This window comes from Macaca mulatta, chromosome 16 (genome assembly GCF_049350105.2).
Source record: "Macaca mulatta isolate MMU2019108-1 chromosome 16, T2T-MMU8v2.0, whole genome shotgun sequence".
NCBI lineage: Eukaryota > Metazoa > Chordata > Mammalia > Primates > Cercopithecidae > Macaca > Macaca mulatta.
The window spans coordinates 67,986,311-68,011,759 of NC_133421.1; the positions used below are offsets into that span (position 1 = coordinate 67,986,311).

Consider the following 25,449-nt stretch of genomic DNA (forward strand, 5'->3'; position numbering starts at 1 on the left):
AGAAATGAAGACCATGCATTTGCATGGGAGAAAAAAAAATTTTGGGGCAACAATTATATTTGGTACCTACCTTTTAAAAAACTAAAGGGGGACAGCTCTGTCTAGATCATTTCTTGCCGTTTTCTCTTGCTTCTAGACATTGTCTGGTCAATCAGAAGGTTGCACACAAGAGCTGTGGTTGTTCGCTCTGCAAAGAAAAAGGCCTGGGAACTTTGCTTTTTATTGATTTTATTTCTCCAAGAGTTTTCTTACAAAGTGAATTGACCTTGCACAATTAGTTTGATGTAATCTTAAGAAAATACATGAAGTATGCTTTAGAAAAAATCATGCTCTAACCAGCCATCTCATTTGGCAATCATTTTCCACAGCTCTTGCCCTTTTTGGGGTGGAGAGGTGGGGTTACATGTGAATGATTACATCTGCGTACAAGAGATCCAAACTCACGTTGACCTCCCTCTGCAACACCAGCTGGTGTTGGGAGACAGAGCGCTGAGGCAGCCAGGGCTTCAGTCCCTCATGCTCTTTGGCCAGCAGTCCTCAAGTGGCATCTCCAGAAGACCTGGCTGAGGTCTGGGCAGTCCACACACAAAAACCTAGCATTTCCTCCCACAATAACAGCATTTGTAGAACACACAGCAAGAGCTTAAATCCATGCCATGGAGGAAAAGGGATTTTCTCGTCCCCTTTTGCAGTCACAGGACACTGTAGCTAGAGAACCTTCTATGCCAGGGTTCCGCATCTCCAGGCCCTCATCCGAGCCCTCCTTATTATCTCCCCTCCCCTCCAGAATGTAGGGGACACTTTCCAGACTCTACGTTGTTTCCAGCCCATAGTTGTTCAGCCCAGCAACTGGGCATCTGGAGAGGTTTTCAATCCACAAATCATGGATTTAAAGGGAGTAGCTGCTCCTTTTCTCTGGAGCACAGCCCAACAGCCCCTGCTATATCCCTAAATTGATTTTGATTTTGAAGCAGCAGGTGCTGTCATGGGTTCATTCTTGTCCACCCAGTCAAGCCTGTGTGGACGGGCCTATATGGGGACACAGAAACCTACATGAGGCTATTTTTCTGTCTTCTCTAGTCAGTGCTTATAAGTGTCCCCACTTAGCCAACAAATTTGGAGATAGGGATGGGTTTCTGGCTTGCAGCAGCTGAGTTGCTGTCCTTGACTCTCCACATTCTGATTTTTCTTGGGGTTTGGGGACAACTAAGGGGCCCCAAAGCCTCAGATGTACAGCCCATAGAGGAAGGTGGGCAAGGGCGTGTGTCTCCATCATTTCCTTCCTTTTGAAGCATTTACTATCCGAGTCGCCAGCTGGTTCCAAAGCGTCTCTCCCACCAGGCCAGGTGGTGTCCAGACCAGAAGGAGGCCTGGCTGACACAGGAGAACGGCAGTAGGAGGAGGCATGGGTGGCAGCCAAGAGACCCTGAGAAGCAATGTCTCTGAAGCTGTTTCCAGATTCATCCGGCCTGGTAGGATCTCTGTCTGATTCCATGAGAGTGTGGGAGCAAAGGCCCTAGGGAAGAGGCTGCTAAGAGGTTGGATAGAACTTCCTGGACAACTCTAAGACTCCCAGGAATGCTGGGCAGTTTCATATCCAAGAGTCAGTGAAAGATGTGGAGAGGCTGCCCCGGCTGGGGAAGGAAGAGGGTAAAGGTGGCATTGGGGTAGGGGTAGTTGGGTAGGGGGCTCAGTCCTTAGTCATTTTTCCTCCACGCAGAATCTCACTCTGAACTTGGAGAGGCTGCAGAGTCCCCATCCTCAGGGTCCTGCCCATTGGGGGAGATGGGCTGACCTCCCTTCACACGCTTCCACTTCATCCTTCGGTTCTGGAACCACACTTTGACCTAGGGGAGGAAGCAAAGGAGCCTGGGCACTCCAGGGCTGGTGTGACCTCCTCCCCATGTCAATGCTCAGGCTAGCCAGGGTGTAACTCCAGGGACCCCAGCTTGAAACCATCACTTACCACTCTCTACTCCCTCAAACGCCCCAGGAACTAAGACCAAAGAGAGGACATACCAATCTGCCCAGAAGTCTGTCTTGTGCCTTGGGATAAAGCCCCAGACAGGGGAACATGTTCTAAAAACACTCTGCATTGGCCCCACCCTCTTCACATGCCCTGCCCCACCTGTGCCAGGTCCCCCTGCGCCCTACCTCCATTCCCCAAGGGTCTGGGAGCAGAGGTCATCAGCCTTATCCTTAGGCACATTTATAGAGAACTTTTTGGTTTAGATAGCTCTGGTCAGCACATTTTCTCATCTAAGCTTGAGTATTACCTGCAGGATTATGATCCCATTTTACAGATGGAGACCCAGAGGTCCCAGGGCTAGAAGAAGTGATAGAGGCAGGACTTGAATCTAAGTCTTCTGATTCAAAATCCAGCCCTCTAGCAGAGTGCTCTATCAACTGAAATCTGCTATCAAATATTACTGTTATTATTACTATTATTCCATATCAGAGCCTGGGTGTGGGGGTGTGGGGTGGCTGAAGGGAAAGTCCAAAACAAAGGGCCAGGGAAGTTTTTCTCAAAGTGTGCCCAGGAACCAGCTGCATATCCAGATCGCCTAGAGAACGTACTAGAAATACAGATTCTCAGGCCCACTCATTATGGTAAAATCTCTCTCCAGACCTCTGGAATCCATATTTTGAACAAGTGCCTTAGAGGATTCCAACATATACTCAAGTTTGGGAATAGCCAGACCAGAGCTCCCAACCTAACTGCATATGAGAATCACCTAGGGGGCCTTTGAAAAATTCTGAGGCCTGTATCCCATCCCAGGCCAATTAAAATCATCCCTAGGGGTAGAGCCCAGACATCAGTACTATTAAAATCTCCCCAGGGGTTGGGCATGGTGGCTCACGCCTGTAATCCCAGCACTTTAGGAGGCCGAGGAGGGCGGATCACCTGAGGTCAGGAGTTTGAGACCATCCTGGTCAACATTGTGAAACCCCGCCTCTACTAAAAAAGAAGACAAAAATTAGCCAGGCGTGATGGCGCATGCCAGTAGTCCCAGCTACTCAGGAGGCTAAGGCAGGAGAATTTCTTGAAGCCAGGAGGTGGAGGTTACAGTGAGCTGAGAACGCACCACTGCACTCCAGCCTGGGTGACAGAGCAAGACTCCGTCTCAAAAGACAAAAAACAAAAAACAAAAAAACCCAAAACTCCCCAGGCTATTATCAGGTATGGCCACAGTTGAAAACCACTGGACTGGCTGGAGGAAGAAAAAGAAGGTGAAGGGAGTGGTGGTGGGAAAGGAGGGAAGGGAGGGAGATGGGAGAGCAAATAAGAGGAGGGGCCGCTGGGGGCGCACCTGGCGCTCAGAGAGGTCCAGGTTTACCGCGATCTCGTATCTGCGGAGCCGAGTCAGGTAGTTATGATGGGCAAATTCCGCCTCCAGCTCTCGCAGCTGCTCCTTGGTGAAGGCCGTCCTCTCCTTGCGGGCCTTGCTGCTGCCCTCCGGCTTCCCTCTGTTCTCTTGGTTGTCTGGGGAGAGAGGACCCCAAAACAGGAAGACATGGGCTGAAGGAGATTCCATTCCTTTTCTTTTGCCCTTGAGCAACTAGGCAGTCTTTCCCACTCTCCCTTAATTTTACAGGATGCTGAGAAAAAAGCTACACTGTTCTTTTTATTCCTTCTGGTGTCTTACCCATATTAGAAGTGGGAAGTTTTTTTTTTTTTTTTTGGCTGTCCCCCGCCCCTCCTCCCGGAACTTTCTTTTATTCCCAAAGCACAAGAAGCTACTCTTGGCTGTTTAATGATCTCTACTCCCCAGCCCACCCCCCAGTATGACATTACTTGTGGTCATAGGCTTGAGGGGTGAGATGCTCTAAAACAAAGCCTCAAACTATGGTCCTCAGATCAGCAGCATCAGCATTACTTGAGAGATTGTTAGGAATGCAAATCCTAGTCTCACTCCAGACCTACTGAGTCAGAAACTCTGGGGATGGCGCTCAGCAGTCTATTTTTGCAAACCCTCCAGATGCCTCTGGTGCTGTTCAAGTCCGCCGCTCTAAGACCTCATCACTCAAAGGAGTGCGTGGGTGCCAGCAGCATCAGCAGCACCAGGGAGCTGTTCCGATCTGAAGGATCTCAGGCCTGCCCCATACCTACCTACCGAATCAGAATCTGCCCCAGAGGGCCAAATCTGGAAAACCATCTGGACCCCTCTGAAGGAGGTTGCATGTTAGATTCAGTGGGGCTCAGTCATAACTGTCAACAGGGTCAGGGAACACACTCTGTGCCAGGTGCTATACCTGACATATATTAGCCTCTTAATCCTCAATAGCCCAACCAAGTGGTTCTAGTATTAGTCTCACTTTATGGACCAGAAAATGAACACAGAGAAGTTAAGCAAATTGTCCAAGTTTATTCAGCCAGGGCGTGTGGGAGACAAGAATCAAATTCAGGCGATTTGACATACACATATTGTTCAAATGAAAAATATGTAGGGGCCAGGCGCGGTGGCTCACGCCTGTAATCCTAGCACTTTGGGAGGCCAAGGTGGGCGGATCACGAGGTCAGGAGTTCGAGACCAGCCTGGTCAACATGGTGAAACCCCGTCTCTACTAAAAACACAAAAAGTTAGCTGGGCATGGTGGCACGCGCCTGTAATCCCAGCTTCTTGGGAGGCTGAGGCAAGAGAATCGCTTGAACCCAGGAGGCGGAGGCTGCAGTGAGCCGAGATCACGCCATTGCACTCCAGCCTGGGCGACAGAGCAAGGCTCCGTCTTGGGAAAAAAAAAAAAAAAAAAAAAAAAAATATATATATATATATATATATATATATATATAGGAAGGGCTTACAAACGATAAAGTCCTGAACAAATAAAAGGGGTTGCATGGTTATCTCTTGAGCAGACGGGTGGGAGGCAGCTCTACCTTCACTTTAATGAATGGAGGTGGTGGGTGGAGAGGAGGTGGGAAGAAGACCACACACCTACACAATTAACTCGCGATGCATGCCACATGGCCAGGGAATGGCTGCAGGAGCCATGCGTGCGCGGCTTTAACATTTAAAAGTCGTTCGCTTCATTGTCCTCCTTTTTCTTTTGTTTTTGAGACGGAGTCTCGCTCGGCTCACTGCAAGCTCCTCCTCCCGGGTTCACGTCATACTCCTGCCTCAGCCTCCCGAGTAGCTGGGACTACAAGTGCTTGCCACCACGCCCGGCTAATTTTTTTTTTTTTTTTTTTTTTTTTGTATTTTTAGTAGAGACGGGGTTTCACCGTGTTAGCCAGGATGCTGTCTATCTCCTGACCTCGTGATCCGCCCACCTCGGCCTCCCAAAATGCTGGGATTACAGGCGTAAGTCACCGCGCCCGGCCCATTGTAATTTTAGACATGGAAACCGTGGCTCCGAGTGAGGTGCTTTACCGAAACCTGCGCCCCAACTTCCTGCTCCCTGAAAGACCCATCTCTGCCTTGCTGGCGAGGAGTGTTGGAAAGAGGGATCCGGTGTTTTCAGAGGCCGGGTCTAAGCTACCTGGGCGGCTGGGCTGGGGAATTCAGACCAGCTAGTGTAATGCAGAGAAGCCGCCTACGCAGTCGGCTAAGCAGCCGCATTGGGAGTGGGTGGCGAGGCAGAAACCCCACATTAACCCGGCGATCCGCTTTGGAGCTTTGAGCCTAGCTGGTTCCCCTCCCAGCACCTCCCTCTATTGCTTTCCACTCAATCCCTTTGTATTTCAGTTTCCGCGTCCTCCGCCTCCGCGCCCGTCTGCCTCGGGCTGGGCTGCTCTCTAGCAGTACGCGCGCGGTAAAGTGATTTGGGCACTTGGCCCGGCCCACCTCGCTTTGCGCGTCCCCGGCCCCCGCCGAGGCACGGAAGGGGAGTGGGTGCCGCCGTTCCGGGAACCCGAGAAAGCGGGGGAGGGGCCTGATAGTCCCGGTGCCCGGGTCAGGGGTGTCGTGGCGCCCTGGCCCGGGGGTCCGCGTCCGAACCGGGTTGGCCGCCCGCGGGGCGCGCCCGGGAAGCAGGGCAGGGGGCCGAGTTCCCGGCGCGGGCTGCCTGCCCGGCGGCCTCTAGCTCCAGGCCGGAGAAGGCAGGTCCAGACCCCTCCGGAAGCGGGAGCGTGGGCTGGAGGGAAGGACGCGCAGCCCCGGGCCGGGGTCCCCGAGGAGCCCTCCGGCCTTGGCCGCCGCCAGTCCCGCGCCCCCTCCTGGCAGCAGGCCCGGGAGGGTCGTTCACAAGCGGATGACGGGCTTCCTGTAGCACAGCCCGGCCCTCGGGCCCGGAGAGAGGCAGGAAACCCGGGCTTAGACGACGGGCGCGGTCGGGGACTGGTTTCCCAATCTCCTCCTGTCCCGAGGCTCAGTGTTTCCCAGCCCTTCCTTTCCACGGTTGCGGGGAGTGGATGGCCCAGAGGACTTGCTCAGAGGCTTGAATCCTGAATCTCCTTGCTGGAGACTGAGGAAATCACTTAACTTCTCTGGGTGTCGGTCTCCTCATTAAGAAATTGAGGAAAACAATTTCACCTACCTCCTGGGGTTATTGGAAGACTGAACGCGTTAATATGTGTGTGCAAAATGCTATTAAAGTTGAAAAGTGGCGGCTCACGCCTGTAATCCCAGCACTTTAGGAGGCCAAGGCAGGCGGATGACCTGAGGTCAGGAGTTCAAGACCAGCCTGGGCAACATGGTGAAACCCCGTCTCTACTAAAAATACAAAAACTAGCCGGGTGTGGTGACGGGCACCTGTAATCCCAGCTACTCTGGAGGCTGAGGCCGGAGAATCACTTGAACCCAGAAGGCGGAGGTTGCAGTGAGCCGAGATTGCACCACTGCACTCCAGCCTGGGTGACAGAGTGAGAGTACATCTTAAAAAAAAAAAAAAAAAAAAAAAAAAAAAAAAAAGAGCCACGCGCGGTGGCTCACGCCTGTAATCCCAGCATTTTGGGAAGCCGAGGTGGGTGGATCACCTGAGGTCGGGAGTTCGCGACCAGCCTGACCAACACGGAGAAACACCGTCTCTACTAAAAATACAAACAAAAAAAATTAGCCCAGTGTGGTGGCGCATGCCTGTAATCCCAGCTACTCGGGAGGCAGAGGCGGGAGAATCGCTAGAACCTGGAAACCGGAGGTTGCATTGAGCCCAGATTGCGCCATTGCTCTCCAGTCTGGGCAACAAGAACAAAACTCCCTCTCAAAAAAGAAAAAAAAAAAATCTAAAAATGCTGGACAAATATATTCTCCAATTTATCAGTTCCACGAGATGACACTGAAGGGCTGGGATAGAAACAGCTGCGCTTCTTGAAGGCTTCTGAGTGTGCCCAGAGGCATCCGCAGCTTTAACCTTACCACAGGGCAGCCTATGAGTGAATACTGTTCTTACCCCCTTTAGTACTCTTACCTGGGTTTGTGTGATAATTTGATTAATAGCTGTCTCCCAGGGAAACACTTTTTCTCACTCTAGCATCTAGCCATAGTTGCTTCTGTATCTGGCACAACTGCCCCCCCACCCCGCCCCCACCAGTTCTGCACATAATTCTCCTAGAGAGAAGAGGAAAAAGTACTTGCTAAGTATTTGCTAAATCATCCTGTTATACAGAGGAGGCAGCCTCAGACAGGCCCAGGAACTTGCCCAGTGTGCCTGGCAGCTTTTAGGTGACAGAAGGGAGATTTGAACCCAGATCTATCTGATTAGAGGCAAGGCTCTCCACTGTCTCCTGGCTAGCTGGCCCAGGTTGGGGCCTGGAGCTGGACCATGGCTGCTCGGCTTGTCACCACTTCCAGAGGTCCTGGGGGCACTATCCGATTTGCTACCCATACCTACTCTCCAAGGCCTGCTTAGGTGTGTACAGGTGCCTCATGGTGTCCCCCAAAACAACTTTCCCCGCCCTAGTTCTGCACATAGTCCTCCCTAGAGAGAAAAGGGAAAAGCAGGAGAGGACCCTTTTGGAGTTGGTCTTGGCCTGGTTGTGTGGGCAAGGCAGCTGACCACTGCCAGCCAAGCTATGCCCCATCCCTGGCCACATCTCCTGTCTGTCATTGTCCTGATTTAGCCTCTGGGGCAGAGGAAACAGGAAGCAGCAGCCAGGGCGGGAACTGAGGGTCTCAGCTAACCCCCTGTGTGAACCTGGGGGCAATACCTACTAATGGTGGGTGGGATGGATATTGGCTCTGGGAGAGCGGTTGTCCCTTGTCAGCTTCCCAGAGTGGGATCAACGTTCACCACTGTTGGAAATGATGAAGGGACCAGAAGTATGGGAAGCAAGCTATGAAAGTTGAAGTGAAAGTTATGGCTCTCTTTGTTCTGCAACAGTATTACAAATTGCAACATATTCATCAAGATGGAAACACTAAGAGCACTTGCATTCCGTTTCTGGGAGCTGTTCGGTCATCCTGCTCATGGGCATAGTTCGTGCAACCTGCCACATGAAAGTAACTCTTGCTAGGCCAGGTGTGGTGGCTCACGCTTGTAATCCCAGCACTTTGGGAGGCCGAGGCGGGCGGATCACAAGGTCAGGAGATAGAGACCATCCTGGCTAACACAGTGAAACGCCGTCTCTACTAAAAATACAAAAAATTAGTTGGGCATGGCGGTGGGCGCCTGTAGTCCCAGCTACTCAGGAGGCTGAGGAAGGAGAATGGCGTGAACCTGGGAGGCGGAGCTTGCAGTGAGCCGAGATCGTGCCACTACACTCCAGCCTGGGCAATAGAGTGAGACTCCGTCTCAAAAAAAAAAAAAAAAAAAAAAAAAGAAGGAAAGTAACTCATGCTTCCCAGGATGGTCTGTTCCCAGGATAGTAGGATAGTACAGCTTTGTTAGGGAGCCTTCCTCGCCTCTGTGGGCCTCAGTTTCCCCATGTGTAGAAGTATGGGATTGGACTGGATTCTATTTCTGCCAGGGAGCTGGTGTCAGAGTTCCTTCCCAGGACATAAGCCCTGATGCCCTACACTCCCTACTCTCTCTTCTGTTGGGAACCCCTAGCCTTGATGAAGTCTGAGGCTCTTCCAACTTCACATATTCTTGTCTCAGCTCCTAGTTCCTCCCTTCAGTCAGATCTGAGGTCTTACTGTATGCTCTGTCCCAAAGCCCTCCCCAGCCTTCCCGTGGCTCAACAATCAGGGCTCTGCTAGGCCGTTTCTCTCGCCCTGCCTCGAGCTGTGTGGAGGGAAGTTATATATGCAGAAGTGTTAGAGGACCTGTTGGTGAACCTGGGCCTTAGCACTCGTAGGTGAGTGAGGCACTGAGGAAGAGCTTTTGGACCTTGGGCAAGTCCTTTAGGTTCCTGGAGCTTCAATTTCCTCATTTGCAAAGCAAGAATAGCTACACCTGCTGTGCTTATCAGGCTGAGAAGTAACATGAGCTGGATAGCAGGCGTTAACACCTAGGGCAGTGCCTGGCATGTCATTGAAGCTCTGTTCACGAGAACCATCAGAAGGAGTTCTACTGGAGATTATATCTGAGATGACTCATGGGCAGAGTTAGAGCACTATGCTCCTTAAGGCACCACATCTCCAGACCTGTGTGAAAGGGTTATCTTTTAAATGTCTGGCCTTTCAGCTGCTGCTGCTGCTTCTTCCTTCTTTTCTTTTCTTCTTCCTTCTTCTTCTTCTTCTTTTCTTTTCTTCTTCCTTCTTCTTCTTTCTTCTTTCGCTGAGTCTCACTCTGGTCACCCAGGCTGGAGTACAATGGCCTGATCTCGGCTCACCACCACAACTTCTACCTCTTGGGTTCAAGCGATTCTCCTGCCTCAGCCTCCAGAGTAGCTGGGATTATGGGCGCCTGCCACCATGCCAGGGTAATTTTTGTATTTTTAGTAGAGATGGAGTTTCGCCATGTTGGCCAGGCTGGTCTTGAACTCTTGACCTCAGGTGATCCACCCGCCTCAGCCTCCCAGAGTGCTGAGATGACAGGCATGAGCCACTGCACCCAGCCTAGGCCACTATTGCTGCAGCCTTCAGAGTCCCGTGATTCCAGGCACAACACCTAGATGTGTCACATGGCAATTCACATCACTCCTCCCGCACTGCTTCTCTCTTGGGGGCCACAGCTGCCTCTTCCAAGATTACGGAGGGAGGATGCTGGCCCTCAGTGGGCTGCCTCTGTGGTTAGGGAGGAACTGCCCTGCCCCAGCCCCTGCATGACCCTCACCCTCTGCTGGAGCAGGGCTGTGAGGGAACAGTCAACTGCCCAGAGAAATGCATACAGCGTATGTGTGATTGCGGTTTCCACCATGAGCTTCCACACCATCCAGGGCAAATTATTTCATACGTAGCTGCCACATTTGGCAGGCCTTCCTAAAGTGAGCAGACAGCTTTATCAGAGCTACGGGGAGGTTCAGACAGACCCAGTGGAACATGCCTTTCTGGAGTTCTGTACTCTACAGTCCAACTCTGAGGGCACCAATTTACATAAATTCATATCCAAACCAGACAGGAGGCCAAATGCCTCATATTCAAATAGCACTGTGCAGTTGACAAGGGATTTCTTTCCTCCAAAGAGAACTTCTTTTAGGCTTTCACAGATACTACAGAATCATAGAAAGTAGAGGTGGGAGGGACTTAGAGATGATCAATGTCACCTTTTCATTTTATAGGTGAGCCTAGAGAAGGTAAGGAACTCATGTAAGGATACACAGCAAGTTAGGGGCAGAATTGGGCCTAGAACTCAGATTTTCTTGATAGGAAGCTGTTTCCACCCTATTGGGCTGTCTCCTATCGTATCCTCTTAATTATTCCATTAGGTAGGTAAGGTACACATTAGCCCATTGAACATACGAGCAATTAAGACTCAGAGACTAAATGACTTGCCCAAGGCCCCTGAGACCAGTCTAGGGCTATAGCCTCGTGTCACACTGCCCTCGGGAGAGGATGAGTATGGAAGCTGTGCCTATCCTAGGGGCATTGTCTGGGTCTGGGTTCAGATCTGTCTCCCTGGGACTCCCCAGAGAGGGAAGAAGAAGGGAATATTTGAAGCATGACATCAGTAGGTGAAACCTTGGCAAATCCTCTGAAAATGGTGTCTGTAGCTTCCTGCACTGTCACAGCATGGACACTTTGATGTCCTCGTAAGCTCTCCTACTTTCAACCTCAGAAGGAGCAGTCAAAGCCCATGGAAATAGACAAGACTTGGATGGAGCCAACCCAAGACTGGTTGGATGTTCACATCCAGGATCTCCCTGGCTTCCTGGGGTTGGCCTGACTCTCTCACTGAGCCCTGCCCCACCCCCGTGTCCAGGCCCTTTTCCTCTCCTGTAGGTGCCTAAAGAGACATGGGCAGGGCTCCCAGCCTCTCTGAGGAGCCCAGGAGTGGGGCCAGGGAATTCAGGGGATGTTTCATGGGAGAAAGGCAGGTTCTTCTGGAATGAAAATGCCTAATGCTGGCTGGGTGCGGTGGCTCACGCCTGTAATCCCAGCACTTCGGGAGGCTGAGGCGGATGGATCATGAAGTCAGGAGTCGAGACCATCCTGGCTAATATGGTGAAACCCTGTCTCCACTAAAAATACAAAAAATTCGCCGGGCATGGTGGTGGGTGCCTGTAGTCCCAGCTACTTGGGAGGGTGAGGCAGGAGAATGGCATGAACCCAGGAGGCAGAGCTTGTAGTGAGCCAAGATCGCGCCACTGCACTCCAGCCTGGGTGACAGAGCAAGACTCCGTCAAAAAAAGGAAAAAAAAAGCAAAAAAACCCTGGTGCTATAGTCTTTGCTGAGAGTCCCAGGTGGGGTGGGTTGGTGAGGGTTTCAAGAGGGGATGGGGAGGTTTCAAGAGGGGATGGGGAGAGGCATCGGTAGTTCTGGGTTTTGTTTATGTTTATAAGTTCCATATGTCACCCTCAGCTGTCACCAAAGGAAGTGTGGGCTTGAGACCCAGGCCCACTGCTCACACTGTTCCTCTACCTTTGCATGCAAAAAAAAAAAAAAAAAAACCTGAAAAGGATGGGGGTGGCTCCTGGCCAGAGGCCAGCGAACCAAACTGGGTGAGAAGCCCAAGTTATGGGCAGAGAGGGAGTTGGGGAAAAGGTCCAGTTCTGGAGGTCTGCAGGGGCTGTGAGTCCTGCCTCTCAGGCAGAAAGGATTCTGAATTATCCCCCCTCCCTGGGCCCAAGTGCCGCTGATTTATTCAAGCCAGAGAAATAGGTGAGTGGGCAGGACTCCTGAGTCCCTAGCATGGGAGAGTGGCGGAGCAGAGCTGAGGCAATTCCTGGGCTGACCTTCTTACAGCTCACGGGCTCACTGGACCTTTCCCTCTTCGATGTTGGTCAGGATTCTGCTGCCTCAACAGAAATGGACTTTCTCCAGAGCTTCCGACTGTACCTGATCAGGGGCCTGAGCAAGCCCAGGCATGGGATTTGTGCTGGAGCCTCTGAGTTCAGATGGTGGCCAAGGCCTGAGTCCTGCTTTGGGCTCTGAGCTTTCTTTGCTTGTCAGAAGAGGAGGTTAGGGGAGCTCTAACCAGGAGGCCGGGGATGCCTAGAGGGATACTGGCCGAGTGTGGAATTGCTGTCTCCCCTCCCACGCTGGCCACTCTGGACCATAAGACTTCTTCCTCACTGGGGGTTCTGGATATGGACTCGGGACAAGAGGGGCTGCTGCAGCTGTGCACCCCTCAAACCACACCCCACCCAGCACTGCCACAACCCTAGGCCAGTAGCATCATCAGTATCAGGCAGGACCGGCTGACGGCAGGGGGCAAAGACTCCAGCAGAGCTCAGGACACTCTGGCCTGTCTTTGAACGTGGGAAACCTGGTGTAGCCAGCTAGCATCAGGGGAGGACTTTAAAGAGAGAGGAGTGCTCATTTGCAGGTTTGGGAAAACTGGACCTAGGGGTTACCAAGTGTTGGCTGTGGACTCTGTATCTCTGATGTCATTTAGTCCCACAGCCACCTACCTTATGAAGTAGGTACTGCTATCCTCATTCCTCAGAGGAGACTGGGACTCAGGGAGGGTTAGGATTTACCCACGTCCACACAGCCAGGAAGTTGTGGATCAGGAACCTGAACCAGGGCTACCTGGTTAATGCACTTGACCTTAGTCTCTGACCACCCTTCCTCCTATTACTGTGCTGTGTGGCCCAGCAAGGGGGTGAGCGTGGGCATGAGGTCACTTGTATGGGACTTGGCATCACTCTGGTGACCCAGGTGACACTTATTGGGGTTGTTCATTTATTTCATTCTCATCTCTACCATTGCATTCTTTTCTTTTCTTTTCTTTTTTTTTTTTTTTTTTGAGACAGAGTCTCACTCTGTCGCCCAGGCTGGAGTGCAGAAGTGTGATCTCGGCTCACTGCAAGCTCCGCCTCCCAGGTTTACTCCATTCTCCTGCCTCAGCCTCCTGAGTAGCTGGGACTACAGGTGTGAGCCACCATGCCCGGCTAATTTTTGTATTTTCAGTAGAGACAGGGTTTCACCATGTTGGCCAGGCAGGTCTCAAACTCCTGAACCTCAAGTGATCCACCCACCTCAGCCTCCCAAAGAGCCGGGATTACAGGCGTGAGCCACCACACCCGGCCCCATTTGCCTCTTTTCTCCCTTCCTCTGTCAAACAGCCCCCTTCTTTAGAGATTCACTCCTAAAACTGCCTCCAAGTTTTTTTTCTTTTTTCTTTTTTTTTTGAGACGGAGTCTCGCTCTGTAGCCCAGGCTGGAGTGCAGTGGCCGGATCTCAGCTCACTGCAAGCTCCGCCTCCCGGGTTCACGCCATTCTCCGGCCTCAGCCTCCCGAGTAGCTGGGACTACAGGCGCCCGCCATCCTGCCCGGCTAGTTTTTTGTATTTCTTAGTAGAGACGGGGTTTCACCGTGTTAGCCAGGATGGTCTCGATCTCCTGACCTCGTGATCCACCCGTCTCGGCCTCCCAAAGTGCTGGGATTACAGGCTTGCAAGTTTTTTTTCTTTTTTGAGATGGAGTCTGGCTCTGTCACCCAGGCTGGAGTGCAATGGTGCGATCCCGGCTCACTGCAACCTCCACCTCCCAGGTTCAAGTGATTCTCCTGCCTCAGCCTCCCAAGTAGCTGGGACTACAGGCACATGCCACCACGACCAGCTAATTTTTGTATTTTTAGTAGAGACAGGGTTTCACCATTTTGGCCAGGATGGTTTTGATCTCTTGAGCTCGTGATCCTTCCACCTCGGCCTCCCAAAGTGCTGGGATTACAGGTGTGAGCCACCGTGCCTGGCCAACTGCCTCCACTTTTTATGTCTGTTCTTGGTGTAAGATAGGAATTCAGGGATCTGCTTGTGGCTAGAAACAACTTCCTGTCTCAGTGGAAAATCTCTACCAGCCGACAGGACCCTGAGCTAGGAAAGCTCTGGGGTTGGGCACACATCTGAGGTACTGCTTTCACTAAGGGGGTTTTCAACTGAAAGGTCTGTGCCACAGCTTGAACCTTGTCCCTTGTTCCTGTCCCCATACAGTCCCTGTATGGACTGAATTGTGCTTCCCTCCCCAATTCCTATGTTGAAGCCCTAACCCCAGTACCTTAGAGTGTGTCTGTATTTGGACATAGGGCCTTTAAAGAGGGGATTAAGTTAAAATGAAGCTGTTGGGGTGGGTCCCAATCCAATCTGCCTGATGTCCTTATAAGAAGAGGAGATTAGGGGCCCATACCTGTAATCCCAGCACTTTGGGAGGCCAAGGTGGGCAGATCTCCTGAGGTCAGGAGTTTGAGACCAGCCTGGCCAACATGGTAAAACCCCTCTCTACTAAAAATACAAAAATTAGCCAGGCATGGTGGTGCACGCCTGTAATCCCAGCTGCTTGGGAGGCTGTGGCAAGAGAATCACTTGAACCCAGGAGGCAGACGTTGCAGTGAGCCGTGATTGTGCGCCATTGCACTCTAGCTGGAGCGACAGCAAGACTCCGTCTCAAAAAAAAGAAAGGCCGGGCGCAGTGGCTCACGCCTGTAATCCCAGCACTTTGGGAGGCTGAGGTCAGTGGATCATGAGGTCAGGAGATTAAGACCATCCTGGGTAATACGGTGAAACCCCGTCTCTACTAAAAATACAAAAAATTAGCCAGACATGGTGGCAGGCGCCTATAGTCCCAGCTACCCAGGAGGCTGAGGCAGGAGAATCACTTGAACACGGGAGGCGGAGGTTGCAGTGAGCTGAGATCACGCCACTGCACTCCAGCCTGGGCAATAGCGTGAGACTCGGTCTCAAAAAAAGAAAGAGAAAGAAAGTACACTCTCCAGGAGGTATTTGCACACTCATGTTCATTGCAGCATTATTCACAATTGCCAAGAGGTGGAAGCAGCCTAAATGTTCATCAACAGATGAATGGATAAAGAAATTATCCATTTGAAACAGAGTGAGACTCCGTTTCAAAAAGAAGAAAGAAAGAAAGAAGGAAAGAAGGAAGAAATTTGGTATATCCATACAATGGAATGTTATTGTCTTCAGAAAGGAGGAGGTCAGGCGCGGTGGCTCACACCTATAATTCCAACACTTTGGGAGGCCATGGTGGGAGGATTGCTAGAAGCCCAGAGTTGATCACCTGCCTGGGCAGCATAGCAAGGCCCCATCTTTCTAAAAAAAAAAGAAGAAGAAGAAGAAAATCCTGTCACTTGCTACAACCTGGATGAAACTTGAGGACATTATGCCAAGTGAAATCAGCCAGTCACAAAAATGACAAATATTGCATGATTTCACTTATATAAGGTATCTGAAATAGTCAAATGCTTAGAAACAGAAAGTAGAATGGTGATTGCTAGGGGGTGGGGGAAGGGAAAAGGGGCGTTGTTTAATGGATATAGAGTTTCAGTTTTACAAGATTAAAAGTTCTAGAAATTGATTGCACAACTACTGTACTGTGTCACTTAAAAACTGTTAAGACGGTAACTTTTATGTTATGTATATTTGACCACGATTTTTTAAAAAGGAGATTTCAGGCCGGGCGCGGTGGCTCAAGCCTGTAATCCCAGCACTTTGGGAGGCTGAGGCGGGCGGATCACAAGGTCAGGAGATCGAGACCACAGTGAAACCCCGTCTCTACTAAAAATACAAAAAATTAGCCGGGCGCGGTGGCGGGCACCTGTAGTCCCAGCTACTCAGGAGGCTGAGGCAGGAGAATGGCGGGAACACGGGAGGCGGAGCTTGCAGTGAGCCGAGATCGCGCCACTGCACTCCAGCCTGGGCAACAGCGTGAGACTCCGTCTCAAAAAAAAAAAAAAAAAAAGGAGATTTCAAATACAAGATGTCCCCAGTAAGAAACCTCAGAAGAGTTGCTTTATGAAACAACTGCAAGCTAAAGTGAGAAAATCAACACAGACTGTAGCAGATACTAGACTTTGAAACTTCTTAACTGTAGCTTTCTTTGATACCATGTTATATACAAGTGTGGCTATAAATATTTGAAAAAGAAGGATAAAAATATTATTGTAAGGGGTTGTTTTTGAGCTGGTGATTTTTAAGTAGGATTTCAACAGGCAGAAGTATGGGGAAGGGGAGGGTACTCCAAGCAAGGAGAAACCACCAGAGCACAGTCAGAGACAGGGAAGAAAATGCAGGATGTGTTTGCAAGGTCAGTCCCCTGGTGTGGCTTCGTGGCAGGGGTAGTGGAGGGGAACTGGGGTGGGGAGGTGGCCTGTAAAGCGGCATCAGGAGGGAAGAGGAGAGAGAGGCCTATTTGTGGAGTTTTATACCTTAGGCAAATTTGTGGTTGGGCAGGGGCAGGCAGAGAGCAGGTCTTGCAAAGAGAAATTGGGGCAGGACAGCTCTGGGAACACACGTGTTGGAGCTGAAGAAGGATGAGACAAATCACGTCTGATTAAAGGCACGTCTCAGCAGAGTGAGGACATGAGAGCAGGAGGGAGCAGTGCTGAGTTCTAGCACCACAGCTTTCCCAGGCGGGCGATCGGATTCACCTGCAGCCACTCTAATCACATGCAACCTTCCCTTGAACCCCATCAGGAAACCACCGCAAAATCCCTCATTCCCATAAATTAAAGACAACCACAGTAGCAAGGACAGTTTGGGGGAAAACAACAGTGGCCTCACAGCTGTCCCTGCCAGCAGGGGTCTTTAACCCCCATTGGCCTAGGGCTGGGAGTGGTTTGGGTAAGATAACACCATGCTTGTCTCCAGGGTGGGGAAGTGCCAAGGGCCAGGGACCCTGCTTTCTTTCTTTTTTTTTTTTTTTTTTTTTGAGATGGAGTCCCGCTCTGTCACCCAAGCTGAATGAAGTGCAGTGGCATGATCTCTGCTCACTGCAACCTCCACCTCCTGAGTTCAAGCTATTCTCCTGCCTCAGCCTCCCAAGTAGCTGGGATTACAGGTGCCTGCCACCACGCCTGGCTAATTTTTTCTTTCTTTTTTTTTTTTTTTTGTATTTTTAGTAGGAACGGGGTTTCACCATGTTGGCCAGGCCGGTCTTGAACTCCTGGCCTCAGGTGATCCGCCCAGCTCAGCCTCCCAAAGTGCTGGGATTTCAGGCGTGAGCCGCTGTGCCGGGCCAACCCTTGCTTTCTTGATAATTTCTTTGAGTAGATCAGCTCCAGATTCCACTGGGAGTGAGCAGGGAGCAGTTGAAGGAGATGGCAGAGGAGGAAGGAAGAGCAGAGAACATTCCTTTTGCAACAAACTTTCCATTTCTGGGGGCTTCTCAGCCTCTCAATACGGGGTGCATTTGCCAGGCCCAACTCACCCCGCAACCTCTCCAGCAGGTCTCTGAGCTCCTGATGACAACTGGACCAAAATGATTGCCAGAAGTTCCCTAGACTCAGGAATTTCTGAGACAGCACAATTGAAATATTCAATTCCACCATCCCCATAAATATAGAAATATTTGTCAGACCTTATCTTCTGAAGGCTGGTTCAGGAAATATGGGCCTAATACCATTCATAGCTGCTATTTATTGAACTCTCACTATGTGCCAGGCACAGAGTTAATCTCATGGATCTGCATCTAACCTTCACAGAGAGACTCTCTATGGAAGGTGCCACTGCTATATTCCCATTTTACAGCTAGGGAAACAAAGGCTGGAAGAAGTTAAGAACTTTTCCAAAGTCATGCAGCCAAAAGTTGCCGTGATGACACTGTAGCCTGTCTGTCTGGCCAGGAAGAACTATGGAAAACACGTTTCTGATCAATGATAGTTAACCTTCCAGGGACCACTCAGCCTGGACTTGGGGAGGCCCAAATGCAAGGGCACTCCCAAACCCTCTGTAATCAAGAACAATAATATTTTAAGGCAGGCTGGGCTCGGTAGCTCATGCCTGTAATCCCAGCACTTTAAGAGGCTGAGGCGGGCTGATCACGAGGTCAGGAGTTGAAGACCATCCTGACCAACATGGTGAAACCCCGACTCTACTAAAAATGCAAAAATAAGCCGGGAGTGGTGGCACACGCCTGTAATCCCAGCTACTCAGGAGGCTGAGGCAGGAGAATCGCTTGAACCCAGGAGGCAGAGGTTGCAATGAGCTGAGATTATACCACTACACTCCAGCCTGGGAGTTAGATGGAGACTCCATCTCAACAACAACAACAAAATGTATTTTAAGGCAATATTTGTAAAAATCAAAATTAATGCCAAAAATTGATAATGAACAAAATATCACAATTTTAGAGATAGGATCCGATTACAGACTCAGGATTGGTAGGGTTGGGTGGGGAGCTCTCTGTGGGTTTGCCTTTTCTGAGCTAAATTCCAAATTCCTGGAGTAGGTTGTGAGCCTTGGGTCGCTTTCCCCCTTCTTTGGGCTCTTATGAAGCTGATATTTCTTGCCTCCTTCCTCCCCTTGAGTTAAATTCCAAAGGAGGTCTCAAGCATCTGAGCAATAAAGATTTCCATGCTGAACAGCGAGTTTGTCTGGAATCACAGAGGGATGAGTGAGAGTCAGCTTTCTGGGCCCTGCCTCACCTGCTACTGGTGCTCCCGAGGGGACCCTTAGGGAAGCCCAGGGCCTCTGCGGATGGGAACCTCCCTCCACCAAAGTCTGACTCTGAAGTGTGCAGGCCGTTCAGCAGAGGGTGTCCCTGTACTCCTGGGTGGCCAGCTGCTTAGCGTGAATGCTCTCTCTGCATTGCAGGGCCATCGGTCACTTGCCAAAAAGAGAGCTGGTGCATTTGGGTTTTGCTGAGACTCGGAATGCTGGAAGATTCTGCCTGAGCCCAGCAGGCTCTTGGCTTTGCTATCCCTTTTCAATGCCCTTGGCTCTCAGTTCCCTGGAAAGTGGCAGAGAGGAAGGAGCCACGGTGCCGGGTGCCGCCACCAAGGGGAAAGCTCTTCAACCCAGCTCAGAGTCAAGTCGCTGAGAGTCCCTTCTCATCCTTAGCACATTTCCTACCTGGGGTAGGATGAGTTAGTTTGCGGGATGGGGATCTAACTGGCTGGAGGTTTAAAGGGCCCTTCTATTTAGCAGCCGCAAGGGCTGCTAGGGTTCCTATTACTCATTGTGAGCTCACTGAGGGGCTTCTTCAAGCAGGGAAACCAAACATCATTTCAAAATGAGGATTGCGTTGGAAATCTACTGAAGGGTGTGACATCGGGGGCCTGAAGCCTGGGGTTTGAGCTCACTTCTAGAGTGACCAATTCTCCTGTTTGCCTGGGACCATGGGGTTTCCCAGGACACAGGATTTTCAGTGCTAAAACTGGAAAAGTCCTGGGCAAATGGAGATGAGCTGCTCACTCTATTTTGACCCCATTCTTTCTGTGTTCTCACAAACTTTCAGTCTTTCATTTTGCAGATTGAGAGAATCGAGATACTAATAAAACCTGCTGTCCCTATCTCCCAAACCCGTGGGACTCAAAAGAGCTGACGTCGGTATCCCATGGCACCGTAAGCCTCTCCATCAGGGCACATCCCACTGCTGACACACCTCTGCCGGCCTCTTCTTCCTCTCAGCTTGAGCTTTTCTGGGTAAGACCCCTTTACTCACCCAGAGCATTCCTGGGCTTGGCTAAGAGCAGAAACTCGGGAAAGCTGTGCTGATAAAGCAAAGCACAAAGCATTCCCACCTGTTCATTGGTGCCCTTCTTTTCTGGCCTGTCCTTCTTAGCCCCATGGGAAGGTCGTCTACAGGCTCCGACAGACAGGCGTGCCCCTGAGGGCAGCTGTCAGGAGGAAAACAGGGCAGTGCGGGCAGGAGGCTTGGGCACTGCCCTGTTCCGAACAAGGCCGGGACGAGGAACCAGACAAAAGATGAACAGGCAGTGTGAGAAACCAGGGAGGGCCTGGTGGGGAGGTGAGGAAACAGCAGGTCCCCACCCTGGGGAAGAGAAGGGTTTCAGCTGGAATCTTAACAAATAGGCCAACCTCATCCTCCAGCCTCTGGGACTCCAGCACGGACTCCCTTGGCTGCCTGACTCTCCTGGAGGCTGCCCATCCCTCACAGTTCCTTGCGGGGCTGCCTTCCCGGGGGCTCAGCCAGATCTCAGCATGCTAAGTTGTCCCCTTGGCCTGGACATGGCCCAGCTCCACAGGGTGATACCCCAAACCTCAGTCCTCCATCTCCCCCTCACCCCTGGACTCTCCTATCCAGCTGCAGGCCTGCTTCTCTGCCTCTAGGCTCCTGGACACATAGGGTCTTGGCTGTGGGTGGCCACCCAGGGTCCCAGCTTCAGTCTTAGCTCTCAGAGCCTTAATCTCAGCTGACTTCCCTGGTAAACGAGCCCTGTGGCTCTAGCACCACTTGGGGCTGGCCAAAGCATGGTGGGGAGGAGCATGACTCAATGGCAGCCTGATGCAGGAAAGCCTCTCACCAGCCCTCGCCAGTCTGCACCCAGAGGATCCATTTCACGTGTCCAAATCCTTGCGGATCCTGTTTCATTCTCTCGCTGGGACACCCTTCCTGGGGCCCAGGAGTGCTGGGACACAGACACGGTCCCCATCACCAGAGAATCCTAGAACTCTCAGTGGAAGAAACCCCAAAGGTAACTGGTCCAGTCTCCTGCATTTGGATAGGCTAGACAGAAATTCATGGACAGAGCACCTAGGCACAGAGAGGGTGAGTAACTTCCCCAAGGTCACACAGTAAAGGAATGATCAGCTGCTCCTGAGCCACCTACCTGAACTCTCCTTTCTCCGCCTGGATGATTTCTTCTCTGTCTCATTGGCAGTGCTCCCAAACACCCCGTAGTCCTCACCTGGGCCTCCTGTGGTGTCCACCAGGCCCAGGCTGCTGGTCCCCATTTCCTTGGAACCCCCTGCCAGGCCTGAGTTGGGCCTGCGCCGGGCCTCTGAGACAGGGAAGTGCCAGTTGGGGGACTGTGGGAAAGCAGGGTGCTGCTCAGTGAAGATGCGCTCCTCCTGAGGCAGGCTGTGTGGGGTGGCCGCCAGGCAGGAGGCTGAGAAGTCGGGGTACGCTGCCGTCGCTGTCGCCGGGAAGTCTGGTTTCTGGTGGAAGGAGAACGGGGTGGGCGGGTAGTGGGGTAGCCCTGAGGCCCCATTGCCTTCTGAGTGGGGGTTTCGAAGGCAGCCCCAGACAGGGGCTGGGGGCTGGAGGCTCCTCATGCAGCTGCTGGCCGGGGGATCCATCTGCTGTCCGCTGCACGCCTCAGTCCTTTCAAAGATTTGATTCTTTATACTTTTTATGTTCAAATTTTTAAAAATGCAAAAGAAAAAAAATTAAATAGGAGGGAAAAATATTCAACAGAAAATTTACCCCAGGAACCAAAAAAAAAAAAAAAAAAAACTAAACTAAAGTCTCTCCTTAAAGTACACACACATGTGGCCAGCTACTCCTATGTGTGTGCACACACCTATATTGGGCTTGCTCCTGCCCCTCCAATGCACCAGCCTGCCTACTGGGGTCCCCTGTACGTGTATTTGTCGCCAGTGACACTAAACATTTTCACTGTCCCAACCCAGAAGCACCAGCTGAGGAGGAGCTCGTCCTGGAGCCCAGAGCAAATGCCTGCAGAGGGCTGGACCAGGGCTGCTGGGACACACTTTAAATCCTGCGGTGGGGAGAGAGTGACAAATTTCTGAAGTGAAATGTGAGAGAGGAGAGGGAGGGGTTAACCCGCACACACAAGATCCCCTCCAACCAAAACCCTAGCAGGCAACTATTAATCATCAGAAACCTTATATGCACATCTAATGGGATTTGCAGATGGAGACTTTTAAAGAAACATTGTCTGTATTTTTTTTTTATTTTAAAGAAAGCAGCACTCACGCGCGCGCGCGCGCGCACACATACACACACACACACACACACACACCGTCTTTAATGTGCCTCCTGTAACACTATGAAGTTATTTTTATTGCACTGCTAACAAAATTCCCCAAGTCTTGGATTTAGAAAAAGCCTTAAGTCAGATCCAGAATCCGTCAAATGCCAAATTCCAGGGAGTGAAGTGAGGAATAAAAGCAAGAGACAAGCTTGGTGATTGCATTTGATTTAAAGGCCCTTCTACTGCTGCCTGCGAAAAAGGAAGGTGGATTAAAAGAAATCTTTTTTGCAAGTCTCAGCGGCCCACTATGGTCTGTAGTATAAAGAAAGGCACACTCTAGAAAAAAAGAATTTCTCTCTGCCCAGAGTGACATTCTCACTTTCTCAGTAACTTAAAAAAACAATCAGATTCTTCCTTCCGCTCTTTAACCTCCAACTTACATGCCAATTAGCCACAGTCTTCTCTAGAGAGGTTTCAAGTCATTTTTCTTCACAGCAATGGCAAGGCTCTTAAATAAGGTCCTTGAAGTTTCTTCGGGTCTCCTCCCACCTGCTCCCTGCCCCCTTCACCTCCACCCACCTGCTTCCCTTTCTCAACCCTTAGAGGCGGAGGCTTCCGAGGAATTTGGGGCAGGGAAATAGGAATCAGGGGCTCCTCATTCCCCAGAGGAGCCTCTTTGGCAAGCAGGCACGTGGGTCTCCGGGCTGGTGCACATCACAGGGCAGCCAGCCCAAGTGCCATCTCGATGCCCAATCAGTCTTTCTCATGGCTGCACCCTGCTGGTCTCTCAGAGGGTTAATGCAATTTCTTGGAGGACAACATTCCTAACACCCAGGGGCCAGAACTCCTTCCCCACTGGTTATTGCCACAACCCAGGGCAGCAGGATTGGAGCAGAAACAGGCATGGGCCTTAACAGCAGCGTCTCTGCTGGCTGCTTCCGAAGACGGCCAGGGTTCCCTGAGGAGGGGCCCCTGGGTCTTAGCTCTGCAGCCTGGAGGTGGGGCCCTGGGGGGTGGGTGCAGGAGATGCTCCTAGGAAGAGTGGAAGGGCACCCAGGGATGTGGAATGAAGCCACGACTTGCCTTTAATATAGAAACTCCAGTCAGATACACATCCCGGGAGCAGGAACAGCTGTAAAAGATGGGGAGGGGTGTGCATATGAAAAGATGTGCCATCTTCTGAAACAAGTGATCAGGTTGTTGTAGTCCAGTAAAGGGGATGGGGTCATAGCTGCCAACCAGACTCATCTCTCTGCTTTGCCCAGGGCTTAGCTGTGGCACACACAATTCTCTGAGCCTTACAACTTTCCTAGGATGGGTAAGATCCATTTGGCAGATGACAAAACTGAGTTTCAGATGGATGACTGGGCTGCCCAGACTCTCACAGCTAAGAAATGGTGGAATCAGCATTTGGCCTCAGGTGTCCTGCTGTTCAGTCTGGAGCAGGCCAGATGCAGAGGAAGAGACATGGGGTTTGAGGTGAGACAGGTCTGAGTTCAAACCCCAGGTCTGCCACTTCCTGGCTGTGTGCCCTGGAACAAGTCACCTTAGCTCTCTGGTTTTTTTTTTTTTTTTTTTTTGAGACGGAGTCTCACTCTGTCGCCCAGGCTAGAGTGCAGGGGCATGATCTGGGCTCACTGCAAGCTCCGCCTCCCGGGTTTACGCCATTCTCCTGCCTCAGCCTCCCGAGTAACTGGGACTACAGGCGCCCGCCACCACGCCCGGCTAATTTTTTGTATTTTTTTAGTAGAGACGGGGTTTCACCGTGTTAGCCAGGATAGTCTCAATCTCCTGACCTCATGATCCACCTGCCCTGGCCTCCCAAAGTGCTGGGATTCCAAGAGTGAGCCACTGCACCCGGCCATCTCTCTGAATTTCTGTTTCCTCATCTGAGATGACAGTCAGAGTGGGATCTGTGTAAAGCACTTTGCACCTTACACATTTTTACCCCCATGGATTCCCACAAAAGCCTTCTGAGGCAAGAGTCATTCTCATCAGTTCGGTTTTTCAGAAGACTCCAGTGCACAGAGAGACTGTGTAACCTGCCCAAGGTCACACAGCAGGGAAGCAGAGGACCCAGGATTCAAATCCAGGCAGCCCAGCCCACAGACATTTGTAAATTTTCAATGAAATCCTTTATGTAGGCCAGGTGCAGTGGTTCAGGCCTATAACCCCAGCACTTTGGGAGGCCGAGGCGGCCAGATCGTTTGAGGTCAGGAGTTCAAGACCAGCCTGGCCAATGTGGTGAAACCCTGTCTCTAATAGAAATACAAAAATTAGTCGGGTGTGGTGGCACACGCCTGTAATCCCAGCTACCCGGGAGGCTGAGGGCAGGAGAATTGCTTGAGCCTGGGAAGCGGAGGTTGTGGTAAGCCGAGATTGCACAACTGCACTCCAGCCTGGGCGACAGAGTGAGATGCTGTCTCAAAAAAAAAAGAAAAAGAAAAGAAAAAAAGAAAGAAATCCTTTATGCAAAAGGCAGAGTAAGTAATGGACAAATGTGGCTCCCTTCCTGGCACATCTATTTCTGGTTAACCTCCATGATCCCAAAGGGTGAACCTGGGAATGGGGAGTTCTAAGAAATTCTACAGAAACAGCCTTGTGAGGTCCTTGGGTCGGGGGGCACTCTGTGCTGTGGGGGTTCTGGAAGGAATCCGTGGGAGGCTGGGAGGAAGATCTGGCTTGTCAGCTTCCCTAGGAAAACCTTCCCCTGGGCCGGCCGCAGGCTGTAACCGGATTCCTGCTCCGCCTCTGCATCTGGCCCAGGGACCTCATGGCAGGGAGGCCCAGTGCCTGGCCCTTTGCCCCGGATGGGGTGGGCCCTGGGTCATGGCGGGGTGGGCGGGGTGGGCGGGGAGGTCAGGAGGGCCATGGGGAGGGGACGCGGTGGGGTGCTTTGCCCTGAGAACATAGGCCCCTGGCACCCCGGAGCCCCCGGCAGCTGCTGGCGTCTGTCAGCCACCTCGAGGGCGCGGCCGGGGGCCTGCTGGCCGCTACATCTTCCTGACAGGCCCCTCTTCTGAGGCCAGGAAAAAACAACAACAGTTCCTCCCCCTCACGGCAACCCATTTGTTAGATGAAGGCCGGGCACCAGCACCTTTAACCTCCGCAAAGTCAGCATTTCCCTGTCAAGGCCCCGCAGGGCCAGAGACAGAGATGGATGGAAGGAGCTGTGTGTGGAAAAAGCCCTGTGGCCTCGCGAGGAGAGCCCTGTTTTCAGGAAGGGAGGGGACCCCGGTTTCTGATTGTTGTGGGGGAGAATAAGGGGAGGAAGAGGAAAAGTGTGAGTCACGAGGAGGTCCCCCAGGAGCGTGGGGGCGCCCAGGAGGGCTTTCAGCCTGGCCACACCTGAGCCATCACTCGGAACTTGTGGAATGTCCCCCATTGTGTGTG

At 51.6% G+C, this 25,449-nt stretch overlaps 1 protein-coding gene and 1 long non-coding RNA gene across 4 annotated transcripts; both read right to left on the reverse strand.

Annotated features, from left to right (window-relative positions):
* Positions 1 to 211: 211 nt before the first annotated feature.
* On the reverse strand, positions 212 to 21,809 carry MEOX1 (mesenchyme homeobox 1). 3 transcript variants are annotated; one of them, XM_077971897.1, is made up of 4 exons: positions 21,758 to 21,809; positions 20,950 to 21,277; positions 3,312 to 3,484; positions 212 to 1,847 (listed from the first exon to the last, which is right to left on the reverse strand). In XM_077971897.1, exons 2-4 carry the CDS (start codon positions 21,071 to 21,073, stop codon positions 1,725 to 1,727), a joined length of 420 nt encoding a protein of 139 aa, XP_077828023.1. In that variant the 5' UTR covers positions 21,074 to 21,277; positions 21,758 to 21,809; the 3' UTR covers positions 212 to 1,724. The 3 variants fall into 3 exon arrangements, with proteins under 3 accessions (XP_077828023.1, XP_001113649.3, XP_014975307.3); XM_001113649.5 differs by lacking the exon at positions 21,758 to 21,809 and having other exon boundaries at positions 20,950 to 21,562; XM_015119821.3 differs by lacking the exons at positions 3,312 to 3,484; positions 21,758 to 21,809 and having other exon boundaries at positions 20,950 to 21,562.
* Positions 9,560 to 20,553, reverse strand: LOC144335755 (uncharacterized). The gene is made up of 2 exons (XR_013406887.1): positions 18,383 to 20,553; positions 9,560 to 9,689 (listed from the first exon to the last, which is right to left on the reverse strand). It is a non-coding gene; the product is annotated as an uncharacterized LOC144335755 (long non-coding RNA).
* Positions 21,810 to 25,449: the final 3,640 nt, after the last annotated feature.

Excerpts from the sequence above, each read along its gene's own strand:
- MEOX1 (XM_001113649.5), bottom strand. The coding sequence starts at position 21,418 with ATGGATCCCCCGGCCAGCAGCTGCATGAGGAGCCTCCAGCCCCCAGCC. Across the intron at positions 3,485-20,949 it reads GCGGAGAAAGGAGAGTTCAG|ACAACCAAGAGAACAGAGGG; the intron begins GTAGGTGGCTCA and ends CTCTCTCCCCAG. Across the intron at positions 1,848-3,311 it reads TGGACCTCTCTGAGCGCCAG|GTCAAAGTGTGGTTCCAGAA; the intron begins GTGCGCCCCCAG and ends TTCCTCCCCTAG.